This window comes from Dreissena polymorpha, chromosome 1, assembly GCF_020536995.1.
Source record: "Dreissena polymorpha isolate Duluth1 chromosome 1, UMN_Dpol_1.0, whole genome shotgun sequence".
In the NCBI taxonomy this organism is placed as follows: domain Eukaryota; kingdom Metazoa; phylum Mollusca; class Bivalvia; order Myida; family Dreissenidae; genus Dreissena; species Dreissena polymorpha.
The window spans coordinates 39,232,051-39,245,903 of NC_068355.1; the positions used below are offsets into that span (position 1 = coordinate 39,232,051).

Genomic DNA, 13,853 nt, shown 5'->3' on the forward strand with positions numbered 1-13,853 from the left:
GATGATGATGATGATGATGCTGATAATGATGATGATAATGATGATGATGATGATGATGATGATGATGATGATGATGATGATGATGATGATGATGATGATGATGATGATGATGATAATGACGATGATGATGATAAGGATGATGATTATGATGATGATGATGATGATGATGATGATGATGAACGAAAAAACAACACACGTTATACTAAAACATTTAATACATTAAATTATTGGTAATAATCGCCACAATTTAGATGTTAGTAAAAGGTGTATTCAGTGCTTTCATAAAGAACACGGGAAATAACACGCGATTTTATTGCATAGTAAAACCGCACGTTAGAGCATATATATGCATGCACTTGTATGTAACACGATTTCCTCGTGCACAGAGAGAATTTCGTTCCAATAAACCACGTCTATCCAATTGAGTCAAAAAATAACTGAACGTATCCATAAAGGGGTAAACGAATCGAATACGGTAACTCCAACTACATGCTGATTGAAAAATATTATTGAGCATATAATATGAATTAGATTTTAAGTCAGTTTTATAATTAATAGATGTAGATCTAATAGTAATTGTAATTCAATGCAAATGTTATTTTAGCACGTTTTTTTTAAACACCAGTCAGATTCGTGAGTGCATTATTATTGAAAAAATATGTCGATGCAAAGTATTCACCGAGTATAAGTTCGGTATATTTTATGATGGAAGGATGTTTTCGTTAATCGTGTGCATTCAGTGTATTTTGTATACCTTGAACAAAACTTAATTATGTTAAATTAAGACATCGAATACAAAAGTAAGTCTGCATGTATGTTCTGTAACGGTTCCACTGTATGTTGAGCATGCCCATTCATGTTTGTCAAGTCGTTTTTTTGTTCACCGACTTTCCTTGATTTATTTAGTCTTAAGCAGTATAATGCCCCCCCCCCCCCCCCCCACACACACACACACACCCTAATGAACCATAATATACGATTGTCGTCATTCAACGGGGTGGTGTTTTTGCTGTAGTTGGGTTTAGACTCGACTACTTATCCATGTTGCCGTTTCCATCTGTTCGCGGAGATTGTTTCACGCATTGGTGTGAACATTTGTTTTGAATGTTGACGGATGGCTAATCTTTAAATACGTTTTTATGTGGTTAGGATAAAAGTTTTTTTTTTATCAAAGTGCTGAAGCCACTGTGATTGTTCGCTATAGCGTTAATAAGTTGACAAAATCAGTTTTTACGAAAACACACATTTCATATTCGAACAGTTAATTACGTCTGTTCAAGTATTCGTACAGCATTCGCTAGCTAATGTTGTTATGGACAGAGTGAGTAATAACCAAAACCACCTGAACATTTTTCAATACTCAATACTCAAAGTTTATTGGCAATCCGGCATTCTGCCTTTGGCCAAGAACATATATACAAAATAAATATGGCCAAGACAGGGAATTGCACAATAATACAGATTTAAAAATGAGCAAATAAGACAATCACAACTACCAATATGTGTGACTAACAAATACAATGATGTTTGTTAGCATGCAATTATACAACATCTAGACTATTTAAATTCTCGCTTCTAAGTTTGAACGCTTCGACCAAAAAAAATGCAATGTTTTTGAGTTTAGAAACATGAGTACAAGACATCCTTGATATGTATATATTTACGGTAGGCCATTGTGTTCGGATATTATATTTTATACGTAGATCGTTATATGATGGACAACATAATAAAAAATGATATTCCGATTCAGACATTCTGGTTACAGACTTTTCACGTGCGTTCTATTCGGGACAATCTACTATATCTACCAACTTCTATTTCGAGACAATGAGAACTTAATCGAAATTGGCTCATTTGGATTCTTGACTTTTCATTAGATATACAATCAAGGTATTTTTCATATTCGAAGCTTTTTTTTTAATTTTAAAGTATAGTTCCATTTTGGACTGGGAGGCTAAAGTATCGCTCCACTCTTGAACAAATTGATCTTTAATTATTTGGTATACCATGTCAGAAATATCGCACGTGAAATCATTTGTATAATACATATAACCCAAGCAAAGGTTTTCTAAAGTTGACATCAAAGCATGACCCAAACGCTGTGAGTTCACAGTTATTATGGCCAAATCAATGGATAATCCTCCAGATTAATATATTAAGTATGTTAAGCATAGTTGATGTTAAGTGTAGCATTCATTAACCAATGTGCAAGTATGTAATACGTGTACAAATTAAAGTTAAATGGATCATACAAAACAACGTAAATTATTCTATTTAAAATTATGTCGGACAGTATATGTGTTGTTATTAATTGGATCAAACACATCAGCAGAATTAATCACATTTGTTTGAGATATATTGTTTCATTTTCATTAAAGTAAAACGCTTAATATTTGAAAATAGATTATGGAGTGTTAAACCAATAAATACAACAAACTGCAATGACCTAATACTGATCTTACACACCGGATTTAATTGAAACAATTAATATGGATGCAGTTGTACCGCCTTTAGAACTCAAACATTCGGCGCATTCGCTTCCGGCGTTGCTGAAAGAGAACAGCACCGTCGGTGAGTTAGTCACCTTTCCTAACCGGACAACGCGTTCTAAACAAGGGCGAACCGTTTCCGGTCAGCGTTCTAAAGATGACAGCAGAATTATCAGGCAAAATCTGGGGGGCCCCGCTGAGGGCCGGAAATTGCGGCGAACAAAATCCGAGAGAAGTCTCAACCAACTGGCGGAGCAAATGTCCATCAAAAAACGCCCCGCGTCATTATCCAGCTTAGAGCAGAGCGAACTGTCGGACGATCGTGAAATTTCGCCAAAAACACTACGGAAGCGAAGCGAGCGTCGCCGGCACTCTATGATGGAGGCACTGAAAGACGATTTGGAGAAGTTGCCGCGCCTTCAAGCGCTCATGAAACCTTCGTATACCAACAGATCGGATGGCCCTGACGTCTCGGATGTAAGCGACGCTGATGATAACGCATGGGAAGATTCAGCGCGAAGACAAGGGCGAAGGCGACGCTCCTCGAGCGTATTCCGCTCGGGGTCCCGGAAATCAGTGGGAAGTGGCGATTTTGCGCCGGTATTAACGGAAGCTGAATTGAAGAAGTTAAAACTGATCCAAAACATGAATCTGAGCGGAAATAACGCCAAATCGCGCGGGTTTGATCGGCAATTTTCGCACGACAGCCAAAACGGCGAAGTCGCGATTCTTGAAGCGTCCTTTGCGCGCGGCGGACGTCGCACGAGCATTGCGACGCACGTGCTCATGAAGGCCCGCTCTCGACAGGCAGCCGTTTCCGATTCAGGTAGCGTAACTTCAATGTCTTAAGCTTCGTCATTTGGATCCCGACCGGTTTCCATATGACTCAAGTATAAACAAAAAATAAACTTTCGTTTAATAAGTTATAGTAAGTGAAAAAAACAATAACAGTTTCATTGTGAAATCCGTTGTATTTTTAATTTTAAAAATACAGCATTTATTAAAAATGTAATATAGAAAAAACAACAACACAATGTAAAAACCAGTAACATCAAAAGAAAAAGTAACTTTATGGAAGCTTAGTCCTAGTTATTGCTTGTATTTTCTGTTTGACATTACAGACGCATATAAGAAAAGTGAGCGCGGCGTTAATTTGTATAAAAATCAAAGTGAAAAGCTTGTATTGTTTTTGTTTACAATTGAGTCTGGAGCAAGTACAAAATATCAAACATGCCCATGCAAATAGAACAGTTTTTAACCTAAGAAACAAGTTAACGATGCTGATTCTGTAAAATGATAACCTTGTTTTGCAAACAAACACATGCTTATCGATAGATTATCATTAAATATTACCAGTGATACAATATTTGAGGTAATCTTAAATTATTTGTATTCTATTGTTTATAACTTTGATCTGTCAAAATGCCTTTTTGTTGACATTTTGATAGCTACCCATTTTATGTCGATCGATGCCGGAGTCTTCTGACTTTTCCGTGCCTTCGTCTACGTCTACGGGAATGTTACAGGGATAATAGAATAAACAAAGCAAGAAATGCTGGCAGCTTTTTCCTTCAAGTGTATTTGTTTTCGCCATTTTACCTGCTTAATCTCAAATATTGTCAGTTGTAATTTTTTTTTTACAATTTATTGTGAAACAGTGCCACATGTTTTTTTAACGAAATATATATTCAGCATCGTTAAGCATAATGCGAAATACTTGAGTCCGAAATATATTTTCTACAAGTGAAACACATCTATGAGAGCTCGTCTAACGAAACATTGTTACAATATTCAAATTATTTTCTATAACAGAACGGCACAAGAAAGAAGTGAAACTAGGCACATTTACGTCGCCTAAAAGACGCGATTCGGAGCAATCTTTAGAAGAAAAAGATGAGCGTGCGATGCGAATGTTTCAGATGTTATCCAAGAAACAGGAAATCGATAAAGTAATGATAATCGCTTAATTAAGTTATAAAGACTATATTTTAACTAAGACCTGTAAATTTCCCGAACCAAAGCACACAATATTTTCAAATGACCTTCTGACAATTAAAAAAAACATTGATAGTTTAGTATACGTTTAAAAGCAGAAAATGATTATAATGGGTTACTGATTTATAAAAATAAAGACTGACACTAAAATAAAATAATGTAATTTGCAAAATAGATTAATTAAGTATTGTCCAGGTAAGTTATTATAAATGTACATGTAGTAAAATGTATATTATATATTATTCTCGATTTACAAAACAGTTAGTTGGACCGGGAAGAGATGCGTTTGTTTCCGGTGCGGAAAGCAATCAGAAGGAAGAGGTTACCGAGGAGTCACAAAAGACATTCCGCCGTCGGTGGCGACGTAGAAAGGTATTTAGTGTTTCTTTTTATGTTGATGTTGGCAGCGGTGGTGACATATATATTTTTCATGGTGATTTAAAATAAATCTTAATGAGAAGTGAAACAACAAGTTATTACCTAAAATATTGATACTGGTGTTGGTGATGTTTGAAATTTCTCGAGGTTTAGGTATACTAATTGCCTCTGAGAAATGTGAGACCAGTTCCGATCACTCGTTAATTATAATCGATAATCTACCGAAGCCAACAAATATCCTTTATACATGTGTATGAACTTAGAAAAACATTCTTAGTTTTAATTATCGAAATTCATTATCTTAACCTTGCATAAGAAATAAAGTTTTCATTACAAGTCAGTGTTTTGTTTTTGTTCATTATAAAAAAAACATGCTAAGCCGCAAGTTAGCTAATTACTATGTCATTTATTACATCATGGTAGAATATAATTAAATTTACCAAGTTTGTAATAGAGAGGTCAATAAAAAGTGCGATGTCGCTCTTTTGCGTGAATTATGTTGTTTCAAGTAATCCGACCGACCCCATTTTTTGTGTCATCTTTTTAAGTATTCTTAGTTCATTTTCGATACTGTTTTAGTAATTTAAGTTAATTCGCTTAATCAACTATTGAGTTAACAAATATATCTACAAAGAGTATTAAATACATGTTGGAAGATTTTCGGCATGCCATAACATATTCTTATTAAAGAGGGCCATCGTAAAAAATGTTAATGGAAACAACTACTCGGCCTATCTAACCTTTATTGGCCATGTTACTTAATACCAATCACATTTCCTTTTGCCCTTACATAGCACGCGCAACTGTTGCCCTCGTTGTTGGCTTCCTTCACAATCTTTGTTTATTAACCATTATCACAAAAATAACGATAAGTATTTATTTAGGAGAACACTATGGCATTTGTGAAAAAACACATTGGATTGAATATGTGTTTGATTTGAGATCCATTAGATAAACGACAGGGGTCTTATACCACTGACATCGTTTCGTCGGTCATCCGTTATCTCATGTTTTAGTCCCAAGTAGGGAAAACTATTTCTCGATTAATAATAATAATACTTCTCAGAGAACATATTTTGTCCTTACCAATAGATCGATTATGATAGGACGGCCATTATATATACAAATTTAAATTAATTCATATAGATCGCTGATTTTGCATAAATTTATTGAACGCAACCAAATGATTATACTCCTGTGAACGTTCAGATCGGCGGCAAAAAGGTCCAATAATCATTAATAAAAAGCAACAACAAAAACAACATCAATAAAAACAAAGTTTAATAAGAAATTTAAAATTCATTTTAAGCACATTTGTTTTCGTATTTATACACGGTTAGTAAATGATTTGTTAAATAATCGTGTATAATCAATGGAAATGGCGTCTATAGTCATTTTCCCTATAATGAAACATAATTTGTGCGCAGATGAGACCAGTTCAAGTCTGGAGGAAGAGGGCAAAATTCGTGATATTACTTCTACGGGTGTGGAAAATACACTCAAACAGGTAAGAGGAGAAAAGAGCTGAAGACGGGATATTGTGTTCAGTAACGGCAACCATTGTCACGTTTCATGCATCGCCAAATAAACCCATTTATGCATAGTGGACTCTCCCATCCTTCTAAATTGGATCAATTTATTTTCAAAATTAGGGATGTCTAGTAAATTTATTTCTATATTTAGAATATTTTTTACAGAAATTCCTATAAGAAAACAGGCCTTTTTTCTAGACGATAGGCATAAATGGGTTAAGCTTGTGACTACTCTAAATTTTAGAGTTTTGTCCAATCGTTAGGAAACTTGGTCGGAATATTTATTTTGACAATTATCTAAGCCCACTTTTATTAAGTGGGTTCAAAAACTACGTCAACAGGTAAACTGTTTAAAAAACTTTGTTATTATCGAAGAAAAAAGTTAATTTAAATGACTTTTGCTCCAACTGACTGGTGTAAGGTTATTTTTCCAAGGAATTTGGCCAACATTATATTTTGAAAATAACTAGGCCAAGTTTGAATTTAATTGGTTTGAGTAAAAAAAAGAAGACATGGTTACCATGTCAAACCTCAGGAACACGTTATACACACTCTGAATTTTCTGAACGGGTTGTCCTAGTACATGTATCAAAGATATAATTTTATTTAAGAAATTCGGTTACTTTGCTGTGACAAAATACAGGACTCTAATGGTAACACTATTAGAAAGACTGTTTATTATTATACTGGTTCATTGCGTATGTGCACATTACCGCTAATTTACCATTGGGTATCACATTAGCGTGATTGACAGGTTTTAAAAGATACCTTCTCTGAAAGAAATTAACAGGCTGCTTTTAGTGGATGTCAACAGAGTGCAAGATGTGATAGAATGTTCAAAAACACATCGATATCGTGTTTTGGAAAGGATGAAATCCACGAAATTGAGAGCCAATAAATGTGTCCAATATTTTAAAGTACGAAATTTCTATCAATGCAATTTATAAATACATTTTAACGATATAGCCGTACATGTGCAGTTTTTTCCGACCGTATCAGTGCAGTTACATTTCTTGACAAATGTGTTGCTTTGTGTATATAATCTGCTTTTGTGTCGCAATAGTGTTGCCATAGTTACAATATGACCGTTTTGAAACGGAGTTGCATATATTAAATAATCAAAGTATTGCAATGGTGGTTTTACTATTAAAACATCAAACCGTTACAAAGACGTTGTTGTGGTTACATCAACGTGTTGCAATCTAATTGCCATCGTTACGATAACAATGTATTAAAATGGTGTGAGAATGGTCTGAACGTGAACGTGTTGCACTGGTGTTTCTATGATAACCATATCAAAGTATTATAATGTGAACACATTAAAAAATTTGCAATAATCTTGTTATGGTAAAGCGTCGAGTAGCTGTTTATTTTGTTGACATGGTAACAACATTTAAGTGTTGAAAGAGTGATGCTATGGTAACTGCATCAACGTGACGCAATGTTGTTGCGTAAGTTACATTATCATCGTGTTTCAAATGTGTTTCTGTAGTGAAAACATCATCAATTCGGAATGGATCTTCTGTGGTTAAAAACTTTACATATTGCGCTGATGATGCAATGGATTCAACATTAACGTGCTTGTTACGCTGTTAGTATGATTTCACCAAAGTATTGCATTCGTATCGCTATAATTACAAAAATAAGATGTTGCAATAGTTTAAACTGATACCATCATTAAAATGTCACAATGACATTGCAATGGTTACCAAATAAACGTTCTTCAATGGTGTTGTTATTGTAACAATATGAAAGTATTTTAATGTTATTGCCATGGTTACAATATCAAAGTGTTGTCACGGTGTTGATTATACTTTCAACGTGCTGCCATTGCATTGTAATGTATGAAGAAAACGTCAAGTTGCAAAATGCAAATGCATGATTATGGTTTAAACATCAAAGTGCTGCTTTTGGGTAATAATTATTTCAGCATCAACGTGTCAAATGGTGTCGCTATGGTTGAGGCATTAACGTATTACATTGACGTTGCAATTGTTACATCACCCAATTGTTGCAGTAATATTGCTTTGATTACACAATTAACGTGCTGTAATGGTGTTTGATGGTTACACCATTAACGGACTGAAATGTTTTGCTATGGTTACCAAATCAAAGTGATGAAAGCTTTATTATGCTGATGCTATGGTTATGACATCAATGTGTTTTAATGTTGTTGCTATGGTTACAGCATTAACGAGATTCTCGTAGAAAACAACGAGTCACTTGACATTATCACCAGGGGAAACAATGTTGAGCTGCTGTTTGACGTAACCGAATATAAGGCCTCTAAGGAGGTGAGGTGATTTTTTTTATACCTTTGTACTCTTTAGACTTAATTTATTTACGCCTAGTTAGCTCATACGCCATTTATGATATAATCCAGCCTTATAGACAATCCCAGAAATCGATTACTCCCGGATTACCGCCCCTCGCACCGCCATCTTGGTACTGAAGAACAATGCAGGGATCTATATGTTTGTATTGGTCCCTGAACAATAAGACGAAGTGACGCGATTTTATTAAATATATTTGAAGATTTAGATGGTTTCTGTTATCGATACAATAATCATATAACAGTTCGTTTTTTTTATTAAATAAATATTGTTATCAGGTCCATCTGCATTGTTTAAGAGTCATAAAACCAGAGACGAAGATCTACGTTTCTGATAAAACTCAGCATGAATTAGGCCTTTATTGTGATTTGACATGTTATTAGAAGGTGACGCAATGTATCTTATCTTAATAACACCATCTATACATGCGAAGATATATGGTGTAACAGACATACCAATTAACACTTTTAATCCACCATTAGACATCATCTCCAACTGAGGGAATGATTTCGTTCTTCAATCGCAGATGGTGCTTTTTACCATAAATCAATTTAATTTAATTAGGTAAATTGACAATCCGTAATTACCGAAAAAAACATCACTGCGTTTGTGTTTTAATGGTTTATTTCAATCTGAACTGTATAGTGACCATTTAAGAAAGAAATTAATACACTGACGGAATGTAGCGAACATTATTGGGACTATTTAAGTTTACGTATGACTACATATGTGTCATGTCGAGCATTTATTATCGTAAATTTAGGTTGTATTTAAAAAATAAAAAAAACAAGGAAACAATTAAGTAAATATTTAGAACAAGACAAACACAGTTTGTTCAGGCTACAGACTTTGATACTAACATTAGAATGGTATTTAAATGATAAATTAAAAATAAAGTTATAATTTAAAGCAGATATTCACTTTTCAATTAAAAAACCTGCCATGTTCTGACATCCTGGACTAGTTAATTTAAAATCACAAAATTATTTCCCGGCTAGAGATGTTTGTTTAAAAGCGATTTTTAAATAAATTATATTAATAAATACAATACAGTTTTTGACTAAACCATATACTTTTTACATGAAAAGTTTGCCTCTACATACAATCGTACGGAGTTTCACTTATAAATATTTCCGGACTAATTTAAGTTAAAATCACACATTTTATTCCAGCTAGAGCTGTTACATTACCTTAAAAATGATACTTTACTAAGAAATATTAATAAATAAATAATAAATCTTTAGAAAAACAAAGATATGTACTATTCAATAAAAAAATCTGCCTCGGTATTGAATCATACATATTTTCTTAATGGGTATATCTGGAACTATTTAATTTGTATTAAGAAATAAAGATGTTTTAATCAAAGGCAGATTTGATCTGATTTTCACAGAAATTATATATCTCGGTAATAAATCCTTAAAAATATCGCTAATAAACATCTGCGGAATTATTAACGCTAATATCACAAAGTTTACTTCAGACTGCGGAAATGATCTTTATAATTATCTTCGAATAATAAAATTCAATAAAGAAATAATTGTGTTTTAAGCAAAGGCGTAACTGAAAGGATTTCTTGAAAAAAAGATACAGCAAATTCGGCCTTAAACATTACGTGAAGAACTTGACAGATAACAGCGTTCTACATGTCACCCATGCAGAACGCGTTCTACATGTCACCCATGTAGAACGCTCTTATCTGTCAAATTCTTCAGTACCAAGATGGCGGCGGGGTCACGTGATAGCCAATATAGCGGCGGTCAATTTATCGATTCTGGGATTGTCTTTACAGTCCTACTGATTTGTTAAATGTTATCACATAAGTTAAACATATTTCAAATTGTAATACCAATATTTGCTATCCGACAACTTTATACAATATGAGTTATTTTAGTTAAGTATAGTATAAATCTACTTATTTTTACTCGATGCAAAGCCCTCGAGTCCGTTTCCTGGTCAGAACAACTACATACTGTCTGTAGGGGAGATCTCAAGAAAATTTAATTGTGTGAATCAAACCCTTACGTTCCGGTATCTAGGCGGACACCATATCCACTAGTCTACACGTATCTGTATTGTAGATAAATAATCAAAACTGGATTACATAAACGATGGTATACATGCCAAAGCTGTCATCTATATTTGCGTAACTTTGTCGATTATGTCATGAAAGTAATTAGGGCCTTCCACTTTTTAAGTCGATAGCTAATCGATTAATGAGCTATGCCTGTTCACATTTGTTACAGGCGAAGATTTCATCAGAAGTGAAACGAATACTGACCAAACCTCCTCTTCAAAGGACTTCCGAGGAACAGTACTATGTAATGTATAAATATATAATATATATATTTGTGTGTGTTATGAATTATAAGGCATATGTGTCTTAATGTAAAAAACATGAAAACCAAGGTCTCATTAAAGTTTTTTTTTTCAAATTTAACTTAATTTGGAGAAAAAACGAAATAAATACGTTACCTTTTTGACACTGAATATACAGTTTTGTTGCTATGCTTGAATTGTTAACATCTTAAATGATTTAACAGCGCTAAGAAGAACATGACGTAGCGATGCAATTTGTTTTTTGTAAGGGTAACCTGTTAAATTCTGATTTTTAGGTGCAGATTTTTTTGCGGAACTACAAAAGCATCTCGGAGTATCCGGTCAAAATACAAACCATGATCGCGCAGAGGTCCTGGATCGAGAGGTAACTGGGTCCCACAGTCGTGTTGTGAAAGTGTCTAGGTTAAATCTTTAGATAAGCTTTTAAATCCAGTTTCTTCTAAGAGAATTGTAGTCATACAGGGATCGTATAACAAAAGCCTCGTGAGTTTAGATTAACAAACAATATGAAACTCATCTTCGACACCTAATTTGTTACAACAAAGACAATAACGTATGTTTCGTGGCATAGTTTGACCAGCATATCTTCCCGTTTGAATTCTTCATGACAGACTCGACTTTTGAAGCTTTTTGACGTAGTGCTTTGTGATTTTGGAAATAAATCTAAATAATTTTCGTAAACAAACGTAGACTTTAACACACGATAAGCATAGAAAATAGAGCAATCCTCAACGGATCGAGACCACATTTGTTTACAGGTATTAATTACAACAGTTTTACAATATGGTATACATATGTTAACATATACGGAGGTTGGGCACGTATTATTAAACACGAATGACAAACCGTAAGTGCTAAACTATTTTTTACTTTAGACACCCAATTAGAAAGACCATTTTGGCAATCATTTAATGCTTGTTTATATATATAGATTTTAAAATTATGTTATCAGTTTAAATAAGTTTTAACCAATAGTTAACCATCTTAACCATCTTTATTCAGAGGCATTCGAGCAAAAAACAGGGGTCATGGCTCGTATCATATATATAATTATCACGGTAGTCATCAAGTGAGTAGGTCTTTAATCAGGGTATTACAGGGATCATGCGGTTGTTTTACAAAAATCATCTGTTGAACATTAGCAATAGCATACATATGCCATTGATTGAAGGGTAACATGGTTCGGGTTCGTATTACATAAGTATAATTACCAAAGTTATCCTTAAAAACAGAAGATCTGTAATCATGAGGTAACGGGACCCTTGGATTCGTTCTAAAGAAGCATCACATGTATAGTCTAAATATGAACCTTAGATCCTAGCGGTTAAAGTCTAAAGTTAAATTGGCCTCATGGTTGAATTACAAAAGCAACCTTTGTAAAATCCGAAAATTAGTCTAAATCATGTCAATATTTTGTTTTTTGTTAATTTTGTGAATAAGTTAAAGGGCTTTATCTTGTTTCAAAATTTAAAGGGATTTTTCACGTTTTGGTTAATGGACATAATAAAAAAATGTTTAGTTGTAGTTATGATATTTGTGAGGAATCAGTAATAGTAAACATTTACCATACTATAAAATATCCATTATATGCATCTTTTCACGATTTAAAAACCTGAACATTATAAAGCGTTGCAACGCGAAACGATTGAATAATTTGGAAAGTTCTGTACCTAATATAAAGTATAAAATACAGCACTCATTGTATGAGTGCGGATGTTAGAGTGGTCTAAGCATTAGACTTTTACTCCAGAGTTCAGTGGTTTGAGCCCAGTTGAGGGTTACTTTGTTTTTCTTTCTTTAATTTTATTCTTTTTTTACTGTAGCTTTTTAGATCCAATGTTTACATTTATCAATATAAAGCATTTAATGACAACCTTCACTATCTGCCAAAATCTGTGAAAAGGTCCCTTTAATGTCAGTTTATTTTACAGCAATTTAGTTAATTGGGATTGGATTCAATAATAAAACTATATATGTAGTTTTAAATATACTTTATTAAGAATGGAAAGCTTTATAAAAAACACGTTATGGGAATATTTACTGTACACTTCCACGGCGCATGGCAATTGCAAATTTCTAATTACCATTTTCCTTAAGCCAACATTATCTCACTAACATGTTTAACATATCTATTGGAACTCGTTAAAAATGAATCAATAATGCAAAACTTATTGTACTGTGTACATAAGTGATGTCTTAGAAAGTTTCTGTTGACGACCAAACAATTAAGGTACCATGGACTAGAACGCTGCTACTAACGCTTAAACAATTTTTAGTTGCTCTAATCAGATGAAAGCTAATTGTGCCGACCCCAAACATTGTTTTGGTATTCCAGGCTCCATTCATCTTGGCTCCATTCAACCATATTCGTTTATCTACCAATGTCTTTTTATTTGTTTGTTCTACATTCGATTATTTTCGCTAAATTAAGTATTAATTAGCTAAAAGCAGATACATACAAATGATAAAAATATATCTCTAGAAGATTTACTCATGTAATTGCATGTCCTTAACAATGTGGAAAATACATAATTACGAAAAGAGTATAGCCCAAGTTCCTTCTCTATTATTTATAGACGATATTTGAAACAATTAATTGTGTGTAGCCTTTTCATATTCCGTGCGAACAGTTTCCCATGATTATTGAAAACAACCATTTTGCCATTCCGTACTCTAATGATTGCAACATGTATCTAAAAGTAGATTGCGTATGCAAGTAGATTTCTTCCTGTCCGGAAACTAATCTTAAATTCGTTCGTTAATTTGTTGGGTTTCAACTAATTGGC

The 13,853-nt window shown here is 33.6% G+C and overlaps 1 protein-coding gene across 1 annotated transcript in view; it reads left to right on the forward strand.

Moving 5' to 3' along the window:
• Positions 1–2,489: 2,489 nt before the first annotated feature.
• The window catches only part of LOC127868549 (uncharacterized), a 28,649-nt gene continuing 17,285 nt past the window's right edge, over positions 2,490–13,853 (forward strand). Inside the window, exons 1-6 of the mRNA XM_052410444.1 lie at positions 2,490–3,320; positions 4,746–4,856; positions 6,290–6,369; positions 8,583–8,688; positions 10,974–11,048; positions 11,343–11,431. Coding sequence (XP_052266404.1) covers positions 2,490–3,320; positions 4,746–4,856; positions 6,290–6,369; positions 8,583–8,688; positions 10,974–11,048; positions 11,343–11,431 — 1,292 coding nt within the window. The remainder of the gene's footprint in view (positions 3,321–4,745; positions 4,857–6,289; positions 6,370–8,582; positions 8,689–10,973; positions 11,049–11,342; positions 11,432–13,853) is intronic.